Raw genomic sequence first — 21,264 nt, 5'->3', positions numbered from 1 at the left:
GCCTTGTGCTGTCTTTGGAGGGTGGGTGAAAGAAAGGGAAGGCAATTCCTGCCCTACATTTATCCCCAAGGATATGAGTTGTGTGCAGGTACTTTTTTTTCCATTTACATAGTAACAAAATGCTGAAGGACATGGTTAGATACAGCTACACAGCTTCTCCTAAGGGATGGGCTATGCTGACTGAACTTCCCTATGAAGGCCTCATCAGGAGCTTCTTTGTCCTGTTTCCAACTCCTTTAAGTACATTCTGAAAGAAAAAAGAGCCATGAAAAAGCTATTTGCATAAATATCATAACTTTTATTGTTCTGTTCACAGTTTTTGGAGAAACATTCCTAAATTACACAGTTATTCTCTCTTAAGAATTTGTGCCTTTTTCCAATTTGAATTTGCCTGGCTTCGATTGCCAGTCAGTCATTCTTGTTGTGTTGCTCTTTTTAAGATCAGAGAACTGCAGTGTTCAGTGTTTTCTCCCCATGAAGGTACTTGTGCACTGAAATCAAAGACATTCTCATTTTTGGTAGATAAATTCAGCTGAGTTTCTGGATCACCCTCTCTAAGGCATTTGCACACCACTAGTAATTTTTTATTCTTTTTTTTTTTTTTTTGCATTCATTCCAATTACTCAGCTTCTCTTTTAAAATGTAAATATCCAAATTACATCCAAAATTCCCAACTCTCATCACAGCTGAGGCATACAGAAGTTTAATCACTTACTGGTAATGGTAATTAAAAACAAGAACACATTCTTATTCATTAGTCTCTTACCCTGGGACTCTAGTGGGAACACATGGAGCTCTTACTCACTCTAGTCCAGGTATGGGTATTTTTGTAATGGTGACATTTTATCAGTGGTCATTTTATATCTATCTTCAATGATCTGGAACCACTGGTCCCAGGAAAACCCTTTTATGTGCATCATTTCATTATGGTTCCCCGTGAACAACCCTCTGAAAGATGAAAGTGTGAGAAAACACCAAGCTTTGCAGGGGCCCAGATACATTCAGTTCACTCTAATCCCAAAGAAAAGTGAAAAACAGATAGAATGAAGTGACTCACATCAGGCTCCCTCATTAACATTCATCTCCTGTTCCATCTCTTCCCTGGGGCTGTCAAGCACTTCACCCAGCCATGCCCTGTTTACTGTCCCTATCTGCAGCTCAAACACTGCCCCCGGCAGCTCCCTTAGAAGCACTGATACAAGGTTTCTAGACCTACTGAATTAAAAAATGTTAATTTTTAATATTAAGCAGTGCTAATGAATGACATCACCTTTCCAGTTCTCTTACATCATCACTAGCAGTTTTACCACCTGCATCTAGGAATGGTCCCTACCCTACAGCAAAGATTTCCTTTCAGCTTCAGTTCTATTGCCCTCTCCAAGCACTCCAACCCATACATCATTCTTTCCCTTTGGATATTGCTTATTACTTTTCTACACATCATAATTCTCATTTTGAGTTGATTGCTGTCTACTTCCTGTCTACTTCCTTTTTTCTTATTTGTTCTATATTCATTTACATCTAATTTCTCCATTTCATCACTGAAATAGGATGGGTGGTGAGCCAAAGCTGTCCCCCATCTCGACTGCAGAACTGTTGGGTTTTTGGCCATTTCACAGGTTTCCCTTAGAAAACTGCCAATTCTAATTCAGTTTTCGCTACCAGATTTGATATTGAATTTGTTCAGCTGTGCCCCTTGGAAGCACCAGTTACATTTACTAGCAGTTTGCATGGCTGTTTGCCTAGCTCGAATGTACTCAGGATCCCAACTTCTATGAATCTGTGATTCATTTCTCTTTATCTGACAGAAGTAAGACAAAACCACATAACTTTGTTTCATCTCTAACACTGCATTAAAACACAGGTCTAGGGCATAGACAACGAACATTAGTCCTCACTACTGGATTCCTTTTAACTGCACAAACCCAGATACATTTTTATTTTACCTGTGATGAAAAACCAGGCTAAGAGATTAACTGGCAGGTCAGTACCAGCTAAAAGTCAATGATAATGGGCTCATCTTGGAAAACTCTTCCCCATTCACTTCTATAATACCTTTAAAAAGTTTAATCATTTTTAACCACTCCAAAAAGCAGATAAAAAATTTCAAACACTCTGAATACACTTCTTAGCTTCTTGGACTAGGTCTCAGCATGACTTTTTCTAGCTTCTTTAATATCACCAGCTACTCGGACAAGGTGCCTTTGCAATTTCCTGCTTCTCCAGCAGACACAACTTAAAGCATGAGCCAGGTTTGCTGGACAAACATAATCATGGGTCTGATCAACTCTTCACAGCTCAATTAACATATTTCCAATTAGTCACATTCATGACCTTCCCCCCGGCCCCGTTTAAAAATACCTTAGAGTGTTTTTTTGAGCTTTCCATTTCCCAAACACTTCTTACACTGAAACAAAACACACAAAAAAGTTTAAAAATACTTTTTGATATAGCAGCACTGAGCTAGTGCTTCATTTGATAATCAATCCACACTGAAGAAGATAAAAGCCTACTTTTTACTTTAAATAATATACTGCATTAGAACAGAAACAAGCTGGAGACAGGAGATGGCTGACAACACTTACTGCTCCAAACTCTACATGGAGTGAAGAGGAAGAAGGAAGCAGAAAGGTGAGTGGCTCCCTGGGGTGGGAAAAGGTATCTGGGAGCAGAGTGATCCATGTCAAGGGAGAGTTCTGCCAGGGAAGAGCAAGACTGGAAGGGTGATGGGAAGAAAGAGACAAAGAAGAAAAACCATTTAAAGATGCTCCACTGAAAGTCAGTTTTTTTGCCAAGAAGCAGTGAAGGAACAAGGATGACTTGGACTGAACTAAGGGGCTGAGGGAGGGAATGGAGTGAGATTTGACAGCTCAGGCAGAATAGATCAGGAAAGAAACTGGGCTGAGAGTCGGCAGCCTTCGTGGAAATGCTCTTTTGTGCTCAGAACTGAAGCAAAAATTCCTGGCTCAAATCATGCTTGTGTGTGGCCTGCTTGTGAAATGTGAAAACAGAACCTGCTGCTCCAGCTCAGTGACTCCCCACCACACTGATGCTTTGGGCAAGAACGGGTATCCAGGGGCAGAACACAGGATTCAGTCCTCACACACACAGGATACACAAAATACCAAGATCCCATTTTTTAAGTTCAGTTTTAAACAACCCAATTATACATATCTGAAGAGAATAAAAGATTTTATAATGTCAGGCACACAAAGCTGGGCAGTTTTAGACACCTTCTGCACAGCCCTGGCTCACTTTCTGACCAGCTCCTGAAGGCTCAAGCAGACAGTGCAGTATACTCACAAAAAAGTGGCCAAACCAGAGCCACAAACTTGGGTTTTGCCATTTCCTAACTTGAGTGTTTGACTTTGTACAGCCTTAATAAAGGTCTCTTAAAAGTAGTTGTGTCTGGATAATTGTGTGTGGGAATTTTGCCAACTCAAACATGAGGGAGTTCAAGAGGCTTTTCTAATTTTGTGAGTTTATCCACTGAAGAAAAAGATTTGATTAAAAAAAATGAAGTATAGCTAAACTGGGAGCAATATGTTACTCCAGGCTGTTCTCCTCAGTTCTTCGTAGGCACTTCAAAATCTTGAAAAAAATATAATAATAATAAAAAAAAAAATCACGATATTAGGAACTTAGAGGAATGAAATGTACTGGTGCAGAAACACAAACAGAAATGCCAGATGTATAATGTCAACTTGTAATATGCGGCTTCAATTAATTCTTCTTAATTCATTTGCTTTCTTAACTTCTTTTGTTTTGCCATCTGGAAAAGGCCATTTTCTAATGACAGATCATAGGAGGAAAGATCCAAAGTTCAAGTTTGCTTTAAGTTTCTGTACTCGTAGACTCAGCATTCCTTTTTCTAGTTTTCATTTGTGCAGAAGCTTCAGAACAGCAAAAAAAAAATAAATCTAAAAGGAAGTTTAGTAAAGTTTTTTAAAGTTTTACTCTTCAAAGTACAAATGTGAAAGGAGTTCTGTAAAAGGAAACGAAGCCACAGGAAACAGTGAGTAAATGACAGATATAGAGTCATTTTGGAAGCGTGCAAGTGCATACTTATTAGAATAGTACATGTAAGAGATTTCTGGCTCTTACTTATGTTATTTTAAAAAATAATGTCTATTTATTCAGGAAAAAAAAAATCAACCCATTAATAAAACAAACAAATTTTATAGTTAAGCAGACTAGAGTAGTGGAAACACAATTACTTTGTCCTCTGAAGCTAATAAAAATAGAAGTAACAGCACAATGAGTAATGTCACTTTTGCACTGACACACATTAGACACAGTGATTCAGTATACAAGAAGCTGTCAACATAATATAAAGAAATCTTAATTGGTCATGGTCAAAGGACCAGCATTTCCCTGCTTGAACAATAAATCCCACTGTTTATCTAACTGTAACAGATGATTTATACTAGCATTGTATCCCGTTGTCATCTTTTAATGAAGCATATCCAGGGAACTGTTACTTTTCACTAGATGAGCAAGAAGCCTTGCTCAGTAGTTGCTCCTCTTTCTAAAATGCCCGAACATGGGTTTATAAAAATATTTTCTAATTAGTAAATTAAATTTGTAGACATGTATCTGATTACAAAGAATAGCAACTTCCACAGATGGCATTGAACTAGTCTCACTCCTGCACAATTATTTTCTTTTTTTGTAGTGTTTCAGTTGAAAAAAAATAAAAATCTCAACTATGTACACTGCAATCAGTTGCCACCTGCCCCTTCTCAACTTGCTCACTTGAGGATTTGAGTAATGGATGCTTAACCCATTTTCAAACAACAAAAAAGTGGCTCTCCAGCCCAAGCTGCTCCAGTGCTGCTGTGAAGTGCTGTTGCAGCTGTAACACAGCCACGACAAACATGAAGTTCAGAGTGCTTGTTTTACATGTTCTTTCATTTCAAAAAGAGGGATTTTTCGTTGCATTTGTTGTTTTTTTCTCAGTTACTTTATATAGAAAACAGAACTCAGGATACTGTATGTCAGGACATCATGTAGAGCAAGAGAAGTATAGTTTCAAAAACTTCACATATTACAGTTAAGTCACTATTGTGCCTGAGAATTAAGGAAGTGCTTCCATGAAGAGATGAAAGTATCATACATGGTTTCTAAATAAAAGGGATTACACTTTTCTTTCTGTAGCCAGCTGCAACATCAAGTGTCCTAAGACGTTAACAATCCATTTTTTGTGCACACCACTATGTAAATATGCTGATTGCTAAGTCAAGACTGCAGTAAGATTTACAAATTTATACGTGCAGTGAATAAAAACCCTTTATAGTTTATCAAAGAGAAGAAGCTCTAGTAATTTGCAAGTGAGGTTCCAACTGTAGCCCATCAACAGCACTTCAGGACAAAAAAGTAACACGGAATACCACCATCCAGCTATTACAATTCTGCATTTTTAGAATCTTACATTATGGTACATCAATCCCTCTCAACATGACACACAACCTATTATTGTGCCCTTCAACTCCTAAAGCTTTTCAGCAGTAACTTGAACAGGGTGTCTACCCTGCAGATGCAATCGTTCCATTGGTGCATTCACAGCCAAGAGCAGCCAATGCACAGCAACAGTTGTGATCACTCATGCATGGAGTTTTTGCTTTGAGGTGTGGATAACTATGTTAAAATAGTAGAAGCCATTTTCCATTCATTTCCTAGTACTAGGCTTCAGGGCATTTTAGATACCCATTTATACCAAATATGCCCTAAGAGTGCAGACAGGAGTGCAAAGCTCCACAAAACCAGGACTACCTAAGCAGCTTCTACTGGCTTTTACAAAAATAAACAATAAATGTATATGCAAATATGCATCTTAAAATAACAGTAAGGACAATAATTAAAGTAATAACTTGATTTCTACTATCATGTATCAATTAAATTCTTCTAATACCTGGTGTGTTAGGACACCAGACAATCTTATTTAGAAACTCTATGTTTTATGCATAGCTTCCTGAGATACACAACACCCCCCAGAATAATTCACTTTCTATGAATACTTCATGAAAACATTTGCTCTTGTGTCATCATGAAAATAACAACTTAAAAAAGGTCCAGGTGGCTTAAGGCTATCCCCATGCAATATATTTTTGCAATGTATCTACAGATTGGACTTCCAGGAACCTTGGAAGAAAACAACCTTGGATTTCTTTCTAGATACGCATATGAAACAAAGGTCTGGTCAAACAGACAGGTAATGATTCCACCAATCAGTTGTTTTATTTTAAGCTCAGCAAAAGCAAAAGCATTAGCCAGACAATTCAGCGCTACTGTCTGTTCAAGGCTCTTTTCAGAAACGGGTAGGAAAGGCCTAAGAATTTTCTCAAGTTCCAAAATATAAGCAGTCAATTCAACAGTCTTGTTTAGGACTAATAGCATGGCTCAGCCCCAGCTGCAGGCTAGTTGTTACCAACAGATCCTGAACTGAGGTCCTCTGCTGGACTCCTTCATCACACATTTGTCTGGCACCTCGCAATGCATGACTGTTTTCTGGGACTTCCTAATAATTCTGCAGTGGAAACTACAGGAATAACTTTGCTCACAAATTACTGTTTCAAGTTGTCACAGATCACTAGGTAGTGACTACTGAACACTGGAAGGCAGACAGACATCCTGCTGGCTCTTCCCTTCACCTGGGAGCTGCCTGTGCCAGCAAAATCAACTGTGGTAGCAAATGGTGTGTGTAAAATTTGCCTGGAACTTTCTTACATATACAGTCAGAAGAGACCAGTTCAAAGCTTTAATCCTCTCTCTTTACCCTATAAAGACAACCATTTATTTTTTTTGTAACCTTTTTTGAGACTGTTTTTTTCAGCAGAACAACAGGGTCTCAAAAAAAGTTAATGTATTTTATTTTTTTTAAAGCAAATTAGGAATTCAACTCTTCTGATAACACATTTTTTGTGAGATCAACATATTTATGCCTCTTTACAATGCAGAGCTCAGTTTCCCTTCAATAAAGGCTTTCTCAAATATATTCTCAAAGCCAAGAAAATAAATTTTGCAACATCACTTACAACCTTGTCTTTTTTAAAAGATTCTTCTCAAACGTTTAATGTAAAAGTTGTCATTAGCTTCTACTGCCCAGAAAAAATCATTTTGCATTGGTTCTGCCCAATTTGCCAAACTGAACTCACTGCTTTGCTCTTTCCAGCTCATCTCCCATCTCCTCTGCCCTTGACAGGCACACTTTAACAGCTCTGTCACTTCCCTCCTGAGCAGACAAGGCACTACCATTTTAAAATGCTAAAGATACACCTCTCATTTCTGTTGGACCTTCTAGAAGTACTTCCACAGTTGTGTTCATAAGCTGAACACAAGAGTTAACAGTTTTTCCTATTTTCTTATTAAACCTCACATCAAATTTTACTTATTTGCACTTGCAAAGCAGGAAACCCTTGAGACAGAAGTGGAACCAATATAAAGGTCAATGAGTGTAGCAGACAGGTTGCAGTGCAAACAGCTTTCTCAAGAAATCACAGGAGTAATAAAGGAATGGAAGAAGTCACTGTTAGAAGACATACCTTAATCCTGAAAGGTGTTACAAAAACTGCTGTCACTGATAGTTTTTGAACCTACCATCAAAGAATACATAAGAGTTCACATGCTCAAAAACTATTTTATCTACTGAAGTTCAACTTGTTAAAACCCATTGAGTTTATGCATTTTGTACTAGAAGAATGCTTAGAAACAAAATTACCTCAATCTTACTTTCAACGTGCTACCAAGCATCTTAACAACTGAGCCCAAACAAACTAAAAAATGGGAAGTTACCTTGTACCTCGGCAGTCAGCATAATTACTCTGAACAACACTTCTGTGTATCCAGCTCAGGATGGTGTTGTTGGAACTGATTTTAAAATAAGGTTGAAAAAAAACAACAAAACACACCAAAACATCCTGAAACAAAGCTGCAGCTTTCCTTATGCCATAAGAAAACTAAGTTGACAGAGAATACTGTTTCCTCCCCACCTCTAAAACTGAGAACATGACAAAAGTAACAAAGGAAACATTAATTTGGGGGCTTTATTTAATTTTTCTTGTCTTTTTTTTTTTTTTTTGTCTTTTTTTTTTAAGATGCTACATAGTCAAACAGGATTGGTCTTTTACGGCATAGGACTAGTTTACTACTAATATTTTTTCCCCTAGATAGACTTATTTACATACAAAAACAGTTTCCTGACCACTGTTTCTCCAATGCTCAGATGATCAAAACTCCCCACAATTGTGTAGTGCCCAAATACCAGGAGGCAGAAGAATCTCATATCACTACAGCAGCAAATTTTCAGTTCTAGTCACTGGCTTTAAACAGGTGCCTTTTCATACCATATAGTATTAGTCAATTTTGTGACAATAAGGAAACATGAGATGAAATACATTAAATAAGTTAAATATGCATTAAACATCTCTGAATAACATTTTAATTCAACTAAATGAACCAACAGCAATGTAGCTTGGTCCCTTTATGAGAACAAGGCATTGACCTTTATTCCAAATGAGCGTCCTACCAGTCAATAAACGCCTCTTCATGATGCCCAGCACACTCAGCACTGCCACGTACAATTCTCTTCAGCTTCTCACTATTCATTTAAGTGCCAAGAAATTGGTAACTTGCACAGAGTTGAAGACACTGACAGAAACTGTTAAATTTATGAGCAGAATGGTGGATTAACATATTTTACAGAAGTTATCAACACCTCCTGCCTAACCCAACTCCAAACAACCAATAGGGCCAGCTCCAGCAGTAGAGGAATATTTTCTATTTTTCCTTTTTTTGTTTTTTAAAAAGAGGTAATCCAGCAACATGTACGAGGGTCTAAGAATGTTTAAAATCACATATACAATATTCCATTGTAGTGTTAACTCATTATTTTCTCCCCCCCTTCATCACTGAAGCATATTCTCTTTCATTCAGTCACTCATTGTACATTTTAAACTTTCTAGATTATGTTACATAGTATTTGTGCAGGGGTAATTTAAAGGCAAGACCTGTGAGATGTCATACATTAATTTTTTTTTTTAAACATTGTTATGAATAAATTTAATCCAATGATATGGCAGAACCATCAAACCAATTTACAATTTCCAGCATGCTGCCTCTACAAGGCTATTTTTCCTATAATTACACCAAAGACAAAGAACAAAACCACCAAAGCAAGTAGTCTGGAGCTGAGCCCTTCGTCCTTGACAACAGCTGCAGAAGCAGATATTGGGTTGTTTGTCTGGGGTGCCTTCCTCATCCGCAGTCCATCTTCTTCCTAAAGGGAAATATACTGATTATTTCTACTGAAGAAAGGCCTTAAATATTCATCCTTATATTTATTTTAAGTGGGCATAATAAAATAGACAAAAACTAATTTACAGATAATTTAGAGCTTCATTTCCTAGACAATCCTGAGAAGGAAGATAATGAATACGGTATAAGAGGAATTGACTAGCAGAGAAAACTCACATGCTCTTGAAAGTTTTCTCCTGCTGACTAAGGTAACAGGGGAAGGAATGAGGAAGCCTGTGAGAATACTTGTCCAGAGTCTGGAGACAGCTCCGGAACTTCAAAAACAATGATGGAGGGAAAGGCACGAAGATGCTTTACCTGCTCTGTAAGCACATACAGCACTGTTGGGGAGGATGCTTTCCAATACAACTACGATAGGTTGTGAAAAATATGCAACTTTAAGGCAATTATTCTCATAATTCCCCTAGTTAGATGTCACAAGCACATTTTACCAGCATTTGAAGGAAAATCTATTTCCCCCATCATATTAAAGCTGACACATTGACATGAAACTAATGGCAATAATAAGGATATTTTCTTGGTAGGAGTTTGACAGCTCTCTTGATTTAAAGATGTATGAGACAACAGACAAAATAACATCATAACACCAGTTATCATAATTTCAAGTGGAGATGATGCTCCCTACATCTTGATCTGAAGTGTTGTGCAGCACAGCTGTGTTAGCACACTCCATTCCACAAACAGAGCACTTTAGGAGATGGCAAAGTGAGCCTTCTGTGACCTAAAACTTGTGTACAGCTGAAGCAGTGTTAGAATTTGTGATACAGTATTGTAGTGCAAAAGTATAAGATACTCAAGCAAAACCTTCCAGTCTATATATTAAAAAATACTCAAGAAATAAAATTACAATAAAAGTTACTGCAGCCTTAAAATTTGTCAGAGAAATGAAATTTAAAGGCTCAGTATATGTCAGTGGTTTTCACTTTTGAATATAAGGAGGCACCTAATGTTCTAGAGAAAAACTTTTAAATAATTATTTACTTATTAAAAGCCACAGACCACCTGATACCTCAGTAATGCTGTAACTCTGGATGGGGACAAATGACTTGTGTAAACAATAAAATGTTATTTATCTATACAGTAATTTTACTGCTAGAAACAAAACACTTTCATTTAAAATATTTTAACTTCCTTTTGGCAATGACTCTAGCCTGACACTGACAGCACCTGGTGGCTGGCAGTCATTTAACATTGTTTTCTGATGTGTTACAGATTTTTCTAACAGTCCACAAAGGGAACAAACAGCTCACTGTTTGAAGATACTACCAGCTCAATTCTAAGTATCTCCTGTAGACTTTCTACTCAAGACTGACTTGCAAAAACAAGTATTGTTACATGCTGGCAAAACAAGAACACAAGGAGAAGTTAAGGCCATGTCTCAGCTATATACATGTATTATTTCTATGTGCAAAACATAACTGGTTTACAAATGTTCACGCATCAGCCAGCCAAGCAGCCTCAGAGCTGACAGAACAGAGTTCCTTTTTTGGGGCTCCAATAGTCACAAATTCCAAATTTTTACAGCACAGGGGCTACTCAAGAACTTGATTTCACAGCAATGTGCTGGATATGACAGGAAGCATATTTCCTATTAATGTCTCTTACTTCGGGTATTTCAACTGCATATTATAGGTACAGTTACTAAAATAGTATTTGCACAACACTGCCCTCAAGCTCCCATCAGTTTGAGAAAACAGGACCAAATTCAAAACTGAATGCTTAATTCAGACTGAGAAAATTAGGTGGGAAAAGGAAAAAAGAGAAGGAATTAATTACTTTGGATTGATATCCGATCAGTTTCTCTGACTGCAAGACTTGTTTACTCCTTTCAAAGGAAGCATTGATTTCAACACTTTTTCTCCGTTTAGAGAGAGAAACCTAACTTATCTTTTCACTTATATGCAATATCACAATATTGTGCCAAGGTCGGGTAACCAAGCATTTAAGTTGGAAGGCTTCTTTTTCAGGAAATGGGTAAATCTGAAAAGGAAAAAGTATCTTTACCTTAAACTGTTTATTCTCTTCCCGTAATCTCTGAACTTCTACTTGAAGCCTCTTATAGTCTTCCATTACTTTCTTAACTTCAGTGTCATCCAAAGAAGAACTTATTGATTTAGACATTACAGAGGAATCTGTCTTTGTTGCAGTTGTGGATACAATTTTATTTATTTCTATGTCATGCTGTTAAAAAAGGATAGAGTGATTTTAGTTAGTTATCAACACCACACACCTGGTATTTAGGGGGAGAATCAGGTAAAACTGGCTGTGCACACTTGAAACGTGTCTGTATCAAAATAAACAACCAACATTTTTTTTCCCCTGTAACATCTATTTGCCCTTTCTGTTTCACAGAAAACACCAAAACAGCAGCAGTAAATGCAGACAGAATTGCCTTGATTTTTTTAGTCCTTATACCACGGTCTGCTTATGGAGTCTTGGTGCTTTCCTCCCATTTCCCTCTGCTGGGGTCCACGCACCCACACTGTGGTGGCTCCCTCTCTCTCCCAACAGCTGGGAAGCAACTCTCCATCCTTCTGTCTTTCTGCTGTGATGGAGGAACCTGCAGCCCAAGCTAGGAAGCAAGCTGCAGACTTCCAAACCCTCCTCTCTCTCCTGCCTCTGGATCCTCCTAATGTTCTACAGCGCAGAACACATGAAAACCAAACCACTCTCTCCCCACCTGAACTGGCACTAAAGTCTTAACATGAAGATTTTATTTACATGAATAAAGTAATAGGATCTTTTTACTATTTGTGTTTTATTGTGCCCTAATGAATCTTAGGTTTTATAGAAAAAATTATAACTGAACAGAATAGCTTTTAGGTTTCATTGTCTAATTCAGATTTTTTCCTTCCTCTTATCACATCACTGAACTGGAAACACAGAGAGCACTCAGGCCTAAAACAAAAGCACCTGTTTTTAATGCAAATGTTCACTGTCTGGAGCATGTAGAGCAGTGAGACTACAATAGTGACATTATAACACATAGTTGTAATTACAAGCTGCCCAGTGCAAGGTAGAACAATTGTGCTTTCCATACCCGCATACTAGGAAACATTTTTCACTTTATTCCATCCATTATCATGTCTATATTTGACACTATGTATGTACTTCCACTAGAAATTAATGAGTTAATTATCCTAACAAAAAAGGATCCTATAATATTATAGGTGCTAATTGCAATACAATCCCTAACTGCATCTGTGTCTTCCTTACTAGCTTTCTACCAATTTACTTGCTAAAATCAGCGTTGTATCAAGGAAGCAAAGGGTAGTGGTGGACAGGCAAATTTATATTGGTGTTGATCCTAACTGCAGTATAAACTCTGAGCTTCATATCCATCAACCAGAATCTTCCACTTTCTTTTAAAATATTTTTTATCCTGTGATCTTTCTCTAAATGAAAACAGATCTGAACAGAACTGAAAGATTTATTTGTGCTTGTGTCCCACTTACATTGTTCAGATTAGCTGTTAGCTACATTAAGCATCACTAAGATTTTGAATAGTTTATATTGTATTTTCACAAGATGATGCCAGCCAGGCAGTGGAACAGAGGGTTCTGTCTTTTTCTTATGGAGCTGGCTGTATAAACATGCCATTTTACATGATTTACTGTGGTATTAGTTAAAACACTCAATATGTATCTGAAAATACTCACAGGCTTATCGTTTTCCGCCGGTAGCTCAAACACACACCTAAGCTTCGAATCCATGAGTTCTTCTGGTTTTGCTTCTTTCCACTGGAATAATTTAATATTAAATATATTAGTATAAGGCAGATGGAAAATGCAGTGTTTTAAGAAAAAAATCATATCACCTTACTCAGGAAAAACCCCATGGGTATTTATGATGTTACCATTAACCATGTACATGATGAAACTAAACACATAACCAACTGGTATCCTAAAAGAAAGACCAGATACTGTGAAGGAAATAATTCTTAATATTCTGAAACTTACAGAGGTTATTTATGAGAGAATTGGGAATTGTGCAAGAGTAATTAGCATAGATAGGGGGAGCTATGGTCCCGATTAAAAAAAAAAAAAAAAAGAAAAATGATGGTGCATTCAAAGGAAGGCAAAGAACAAAAGCCCAAAAATGTCAGTTCTTAAGTCTTTGCCCAGCAGGGTTCCTAGTCAAGCTTTTCTAATTTCATGAGGTTTTCTTTCTGACTGGTATGAACCACACCATTGTTCTTCCCCCTCTTTGTTTTCCACCACCTTATTCTTCAGCATCTATGTCTAAACAATAACAGATGTGCTACATACAGAAAGGGATGGCTTCCCCTCTATCCTTCTCTGCCCTTCAACTATGGAGTTTAAGAGTTTCCTTGAAGTTTTTCCTTAAAAGTAAAAAGTTTCCTTCCAATATTTTTTAATAGGAATTAACAGTCACGAATCTTTGTTTGATACCAGCTGTAAGTCTGAAATGAAAAGACTGATTCCTAGCAGTGATATACAGCAAGAAGTGTCCACATCTATGTCCTGCGAGTTCTCACACACTTCTCACTTTGACCGTACTTGGGGTCATAAGGTCTCGCTCAGCCTGTCTCAAGCAGGTGTCCAGGTTTGGCTAACCCCTGAGCAACTTGCAGAAGCATTTGACTCATCCTAAATAGCTGAACTGTACTTCAGCTCTTCTGTGGCTGAAGTCAGAATTCTATTTTGAGCTCCTTGGCTGCCTGCAAAGTGTTGAAAGCTTTATAGTACTCCAGTAATTTGTCTCACCTGTTTATCCAAGATAGGAAGAGATCAGGAGAGTGGAAACAAAACTGAGAACCGAACAAGTGTTAGAAAAGAAATCATATTGGTCTGCAGAGCTCTGGAAAACTGAAAGGCCATTTAGGTTCTAAAAAACATTCCTTCCTAGCAAAATAACATATTTCATAGTATAAAGTAACTCATAAAAATTAAAGAGTTAGGAAGAAAGGCAGACTGGCTTATCTTTGTAGTGATGCAGACTTTTTATTATTATTGCTGTTTCTCCCACTGGATCTTATTTTGATGCCGTTAAACCAATATAGTTCCATAAATCTCTTTTAGAAGGGAAATTCTTAACCCTGCAGAGTGCTGCAGCTTTAAAACGCTATTCCAAAGATGTTGCATATTGTACAGATGACTGTAAAAAAGCCATGATCTGTATGCTTAGGTTTTTTGGGGTTATTTTTTTTGGTTTGAAGTAGTACATATATATCCAAGCACACACAAATCCAACACTTTAGAGTAATGGCCTTTTTTTTTTTCTTCTTTCTTTTTGTTTTTACCGTGTCCTCAATAACTACTAAGTATTCTCTCAAACTAACAAACACTAGACTAGATAAAGATTCCTTGTGCCTTCTTGCAGTAGCAAATCTTGCTGTTATAGGAAAGCCACCAGTTGACATACTGGTTTGTTCCTTTCCAAGTTGTCTTAATATAGTCTGACATTTAATTTCAAGGTCCTTTGTCCTTCTTTGTTTCATGATTCTTTTACTCTCATTTGCAATCCACAGGACAAAATCTCTAAGGGCCTTTCATCTACCTAAACCACACCAGTCACAGGAAGGGATAAAGAAAAATATAATACATGTAAATCATCCTCCTGGTTCTTGCTGGGAAAATGAGCTGCTGAAGTGAAGACTCAAGACTGATAATAGTAGCATAAAATATAAAAGATGCCACAGACCGAGAATATATTATTCTTAAATATATAGTTCAAGTTGGCTTTTCTAAAAAATGATATATTGAAAAAAAAAATTACAACTACTTAACATCTGTTTCATGGCTTGGCATCCCATTACTGACAGCAGTGTCCTAAAGAAGAAACCACAGGCACCAATGTGTCTTTCAGTGCAAGATTCCTGGGGCTCAATATTAAGAGAAAACACCTTGCCATGTACAGAGATGGAAATCTGGCCAAGCTTTCAAGGATCATGCCAGAGTGGTTTGACAACAGCCCTTAAGCAAAGCAGTAAAAGGTCTTATAAAATTCAACAGTCAGAAATAAATCCATTTTAATTAATTTCAATACTTACTACTGCTTCCATATCTGAAGTATCAGCTGGAGCAAACATAGACTGAACCATAAACTTGTGTTTACTTTTCTCATTAGGGTCATAGTCAAAAGGCTGTAGCATCACTGCAAGAAAACCCCCAAAATACATTATATTAACATTACTCTGATGCATAGTCATGCACTGACAGTATAGTTACCAGATTTGAGAAATACAAACATTAAAATTATTTCAAGCTGAATGTTCATTATGACTGAAGCAGCAGCTGAGAACTTCCCTTTAAAACAAAATTTTAAATGCAAATAAGAGAAACAGACTCCTTCAGTCTAGATTTTTGGAAATGCTGATCACTATACAATATTCCATACACAACTATGGCAAGATAAGAATAGCAGTTTATAGTAAATAGGATAATTTACATATAATCTGGGACAGAGGGAAAAACTCTCAAAAGTATCTTTTTTTTTTTCTTCCTCCATCCTTGGGTCCAGAAGTAACAAGCTGGCATTTTGTTTAGTTGAACACATAGTATTGCTGATGGTTACTGAGAACAGTTACAGAGGCCAAGTGAAACATTCTGAACTTTGAGGTCCAAGTCTCAGGATAGAAATTTCCTCCACAAAGAGGAGACTCGTAGTATCCGCTTTATCAAGTATAAGTACTTCTCATCTGAAAAATAAGTTCCTGAAAGTTTGTTACCAATTTATAGCTGGAAGTTTATGGTTAAATGCTATATAAACTTCATCTCTGAAAGCTATACAAGAAATTGATTTCTCTAAATTAAAAAAATCACAAACATGCCAGAAATTACTTATGCAGAAAATGACTACGTTCAGGAATGACATGTCTGGGGTGTGTGTCCACTCTTTCTTAGGCTTTTGTTTTTTGGGTTTATTTAGTGTTATGAATTTCCATGTCTCTTCTTTTTGGGTGAAGAACTAAAGTTCAAGCAAATTGAAGAGGAAAAGTAATGTATTTAATATAGATAGACTATTTTTTAGTCACAGTGGTCACTTAGTACCCCTACATTTTGCAAATGACACCTGGATATTTAGCTACTGTGACATTAATATACACGAGGCTTCAACATGAGACACAGCATTTGTGAACATAAGCAAGGTAGTTTAGACAAACATGTTATTAGATATTGCAAAAAGCTACCATCCCCTCAAATTTAAAATGAAGCTTGCATACACCACAATTACTGCTAACACAGAAAATGGTGTGAGGTTTAAAAATTTACATTTTACAACCCATGAGGCTACTTCAGTCCCTCAATTCAATCACTAAGAAGAAAAGCAGTTCAAGACTTTAGATTACTTTGAAGTATTAGTGCTATTAACATTATGTGCCTAAATTCATATGCACTAATTACAGAGGTTTGTAGTATAAAAGTGATACCCAAAGATCCCATTTATTGCAAATTAAGTGAAAACCATTTGCCTCCTTCAATGAGCAGAATCTGTTATGGCTGTACTGTCTTTATCATGCACACAATCTGTGGCTACCAATAACCACAGAATAATTAAGGTTGGAGAGACCCCCAAGATCAAGTCCAAAACACATGACTTTTAAGCCTGGGAAAGAAGGAAGACAGCAAACTCTCTCAGATGAGATGCTTTAAAAGTTATTATAATTTTTTAATTCACCTTACCTTTTAATTCACCTTATTTCAAATCAACATAATGTGTAAGATCCAACTGGGTAGTCAAACTATCCCCTGCTTATGGAACTTCTCCAGATTTCCTGTTCTATCTGTTTGCTTTGCTGAGTGCAACTAAAAACTCATTTGAAAACCATTAGCTCCCAAGTGACAGTGCTGAAACCATTCTTGAACTCCAAAGGATCACTGCTCTGCATCCTATTCACTGAATCACAGGAGCAAGCAGCTAGAGAGGGCCTGACAGCACAAATGTAGTTAGCACTTGTATTTTTAGATCAATACATGAAAGCCACATTGACACAAATTACTCAGCAAATGTCTTGAAAGCCAGATGGGAAGCTCAAAAATATGTACTTTGTTCAAGAGGAAACCAAACTGTTTAAACATTTATTCACATACTTCTGGGGATTTCTGTGAAAGATCTGTTCCATGTAACTGCCCTAATTGCTGGAGCATTTGCTACTGTGAATGTGGCTCCTTTGTTTTGACTGGAAAAACCATACCTTTCACAAGAACTATGTGAAAATGTATATTCCTACAAAATGCCTTATCAAATCAGGCACTTCCTCTGGACAAAAGTTTCTGACCAGCCTTCATCAGAACCCAGAGTTCAAAAAAACAGAATGACTAACATGATCTTCAAGTTTACAAGCACCAGCATCCATTAGGCAGAGACATTTATTTCAACCACTTTCTATACTGATCACCCTTCAGGTAAAGCACCAGAACTATTCTAGCACAAGCAAAAACTGTAGTCATTGAGAGATAACGAAATGAGAAGTGACACAAGTCATCTTTGTTAGCCTACTTTTGTCTCCCAAAATTCAAACACAAAGGATTGACCCCATGTACATCCTGTTCTGAAGTGTTTCTGAAGAAATGGATATACCAGTTTTCTCACACGTTTCTGTTACACTCCCTGTATTTTACGCAAGCATAGCAAAGGAGAGGTGGTGACTACCTAACATGCCCTTCCCTTTTCTCAGAACAGTTTACTGGCAAAGTTAATAATAACGTCAGAAGGATTAAACTCTTCTGGTTTTCCTAGCGTAAACCTGCTTTCTCAAGGAACAGAGGAAATCTGAAGCAAGGAACATGAAGGAGGCAAAACTCTACCCCTAACACCTGCTAGGATCTAGCATTTCCTTCCAAGAGCAGAAGGAACAGAAAAGTCTCCCTGCCCAGATAGTCAGCAACCTTCCTCTAGTTTCCATCTAAATTTATCAATGGCCTGTTTACTTGGTGCTAGACCAATATTGCCCTTATGCTTAAATATCAAAGAAGGGGAAGAGTCATTTATTTCTGGTGCACTCCAAGACATCAATCACAGTAACTCTTGGCCTGCTGGTAAACTAAAGAAGCCAGACTTGGTGGGTGCTCTCTAGGCCAGGCTCCCCATTCATTCTCTGCACCTGCTCTGGCTTGCCCTGCTCTATATGAGCTACTCTAATTATACATCCAGGAAGTTTTACTAGTGCCTTGGACAATAGCATTTATACCCTCTTATCTCTTCCAGCCTGTTTGCACTTACTACACTCGTCTCATTCAGAGCCACATTATGTCAGCCTCTTGGTAACCCTATCCAGCCTCCTTTGGTTAACAGGCTTGTGATTATAGCAGTATTTTATACTCAAATTAAGTGATTTTGCATTTTTTTCTGCTGAAACTCATATTCTGTTTCTCTTGCTGTAGCCTTCAAGGACACCCGATTCTGCTGCATATCTTCAGCCTCCCAACTTCACACCATTTTGTGTGTACTCTTTTTATACCAAAATTGCTTACAAAAGCATTAAACAAGATTAGTAGGAAGAATCATTCTCAAGAAGTGTCACTAGTAGCTTCCTGCTATTACATTTCCATCTATCACATCACTGTTTACTCTTTAAGTAGCCCATTCAATAGCCTGTGAATCCTTTTTTCTTTTCTAGCTTTATGGATACTTTTCTCAAATGGTACTGCATGAAATTCTTTATGGTCAGGGTAAGATTAAATTTTCCAGTTATGTCACATTTACATAAAATGCCCCAACCAGCTACAGGGGCAAGCCTCAAGATCACTGAGCAATTTGATCAGCCCTACTGGAGGTGAGCAAAGGACACTCGTTATATACAGGAACAGGCAGAATCCACTGCACTACTTCACATTTGTTCCATGTTTACATAGTTCTTTCTGTAAATATTTCAAAAATACTAAAAAATGTTGAATCTGTGAAGATCAACATAGATTATTCTGAAGCAAGCAGATAAAACCAAACTTGGCAGTTGTTACATAGTCCTGGGATGCCTAGGGAACACAGTGTGGGGCTGATGTTGCTTTGGGAGAGTTTGAGGCTGCATCAGCAGATGGGACATGATCAGTGTCTTAGTGAAAGGGGCAGACTCACTGCCACCAAAGAACAGCAGCTGCAGAAGCAGCCTCCTGAAGGCAAGACAAACTGCCTTTTCAAAGTCAGGCAAATTTACAAAAGGACAAAAATCTTTCCCCAAGGATATCTGACAGCAACCTAAGGATAATGTCAGCTTCTTCCCATTTTTAGGAAACATGTTCCGACTGCTCTTTTCAGCAGGACACTGCACAGATGGTACCATCTGTACTTCCTCTCTCTCCCTGGTACACACCTATCTCCTGACTCATTAGCATCTGCTTATATTTTCTCACTTTCCCTTTGCAATCCATTCATGCCTTTTATTCAGATTTCAACCTCTCGGAAGCCACAAAATCAGATACCTTTGTTGAAATAAGGCATGTTGAACAAAAATGGGATGTGTGCAAATACCCTGCTTTTCACAGTGTTTCAGCCCAGAAGCAATGAAACCAGCTGACAGAGCACACACACACACTTTCCAGGAGTTACATAAACTCAGCTGTTAAAATTACATGCCATTGCGTAACAGGTGAAAACATGGGCTACAACGACACCACAGCAAGCAGCACGTGCTGACAGGGCCTTAAATGCAGGTATTTAGGAAAACCTGTGATACAGCATAAGAAGTCAGTATGTTACACTCCAGTAGAATAAAGCAAGCTTTACTTTTGTAGCACTTGATATGCTTTAAAAGGGCTGTCATACTGATATGAAATAAAGCTGAGTAATAGGACAGCAATATGTCCTTGTGGCCAAGAGGGCCATTGGTATCCTGGGGTGCATCAAGAAAAGTATGTCCAGCAGGTCTAGGGAGGTTCTCCTCCCCCTATACTCTGCCCAGGTGAGACCACATCTGGAATACTGTATCCAGTTTTGGGCTCCCCAATTCAAGAAACAGGGATTTACTGGAAAGAGTCCAACGGAAAGCTACGAGCATGATTAAGGGACTTGAACATCTCTCCTATGAAGAAAGGCTGAGAGAACTGGGGCTGTTTAGTCTTGAGAAGAGATAGATACTACCCTAAGAACAGTGAAAGTGTAGTACTTGCATTTAAAAATATGTTCATGTAAGGACTGGCCATCTAGATGGTTATTTATTACTATTAAGTTGCTATCAGCATGAAAATACATATAACACAAATGTGAGCTTGTGATGAAATATACCATAGCTATTTGCAAAACTAACTGAATTTTAAGTCACTTATAGATACAGCTACCAGAAAAGGTACATTTTTCAAAGCTACCTAAGCAAGAGCAAAGCACAGCTTAGGGCTGGCACAGCAATCTCTCATAAAGGGATACTTTAAGTCGAGTCTTGGTCTAGATCCATATTGTATCTGGTATGCTGCTGGGAGGAGTCAGACTGGAAAAGCAGGTAAGATGTAGGCATGGTAGTAGCGTGAGATAAGGTGGTTGATGGAACACTCGCCTGTGCTATATTCTGCCCAAGGAAGAGCAAAGGGCCACTGTAAGAAGTTTAAGAAAACAGTCAATGGTGAGATAAAGATGACATTTTAAAAAGAACGGTATGTGCCAGCAAAGGAAGCAGGCTTTTAATTTTGAAACTTCATCTGAAAGATGAAAAGAATCCACATCTTTATAGCATGAAGATAATTTGTAGCTAGAAACCATGCTAATTTTCATTATCACTTCATTGATTTCTATGTATTTAATATGCTTGCCTGCAGCTAGTATAGATGACAATTTTACTTGGGAATCATCTCAAGTTGTTTTGGTTTTTTTTTGTTGTTTTTTTTTTTTTTTTTTTTAAATATGAATTCTTCTATATAGAGCTTTTAAATTTACATATTAGTCATGTCAGAGCTTCCTGGATACGTGCTAGCCCTCTCCTGAAGGAGAAGTTGCCTGTAGCTACCACACTGCACTGGTTATCTCCTCTCTGTCACATTCCCCAGAGATTAATTGCAAGTG

At 37.6% G+C, this 21,264-nt stretch overlaps 1 protein-coding gene across 1 annotated transcript in view; it reads right to left on the bottom strand.

The window, feature by feature from the left end:
- Positions 1-277: 277 nt before the first annotated feature.
- The window catches only part of VAPB (VAMP associated protein B and C), a 37,586-nt gene continuing 16,599 nt past the window's right edge, over positions 278-21,264 (bottom strand). The window contains exons 3-6 of the mRNA XM_051633537.1: positions 15,326-15,429; positions 12,972-13,052; positions 11,317-11,493; positions 278-9,274 (exon numbers count right to left, since the gene is read on the bottom strand). Of these exons, the coding sequence (XP_051489497.1) occupies positions 9,116-9,274; positions 11,317-11,493; positions 12,972-13,052; positions 15,326-15,429 (521 nt within the window). The 3' untranslated portion in view covers positions 278-9,115. The remainder of the gene's footprint in view (positions 9,275-11,316; positions 11,494-12,971; positions 13,053-15,325; positions 15,430-21,264) is intronic.

The sequence above is a fragment of the Apus apus genome, chromosome 15 (assembly GCF_020740795.1).
Source record: "Apus apus isolate bApuApu2 chromosome 15, bApuApu2.pri.cur, whole genome shotgun sequence".
Taxonomy (NCBI): Eukaryota; Metazoa; Chordata; class Aves; order Apodiformes; family Apodidae; genus Apus; species Apus apus.
The sequence above is the reverse complement of the archived record's forward strand: the minus strand, read 5'-3'. Positions and strand labels throughout refer to the sequence as shown.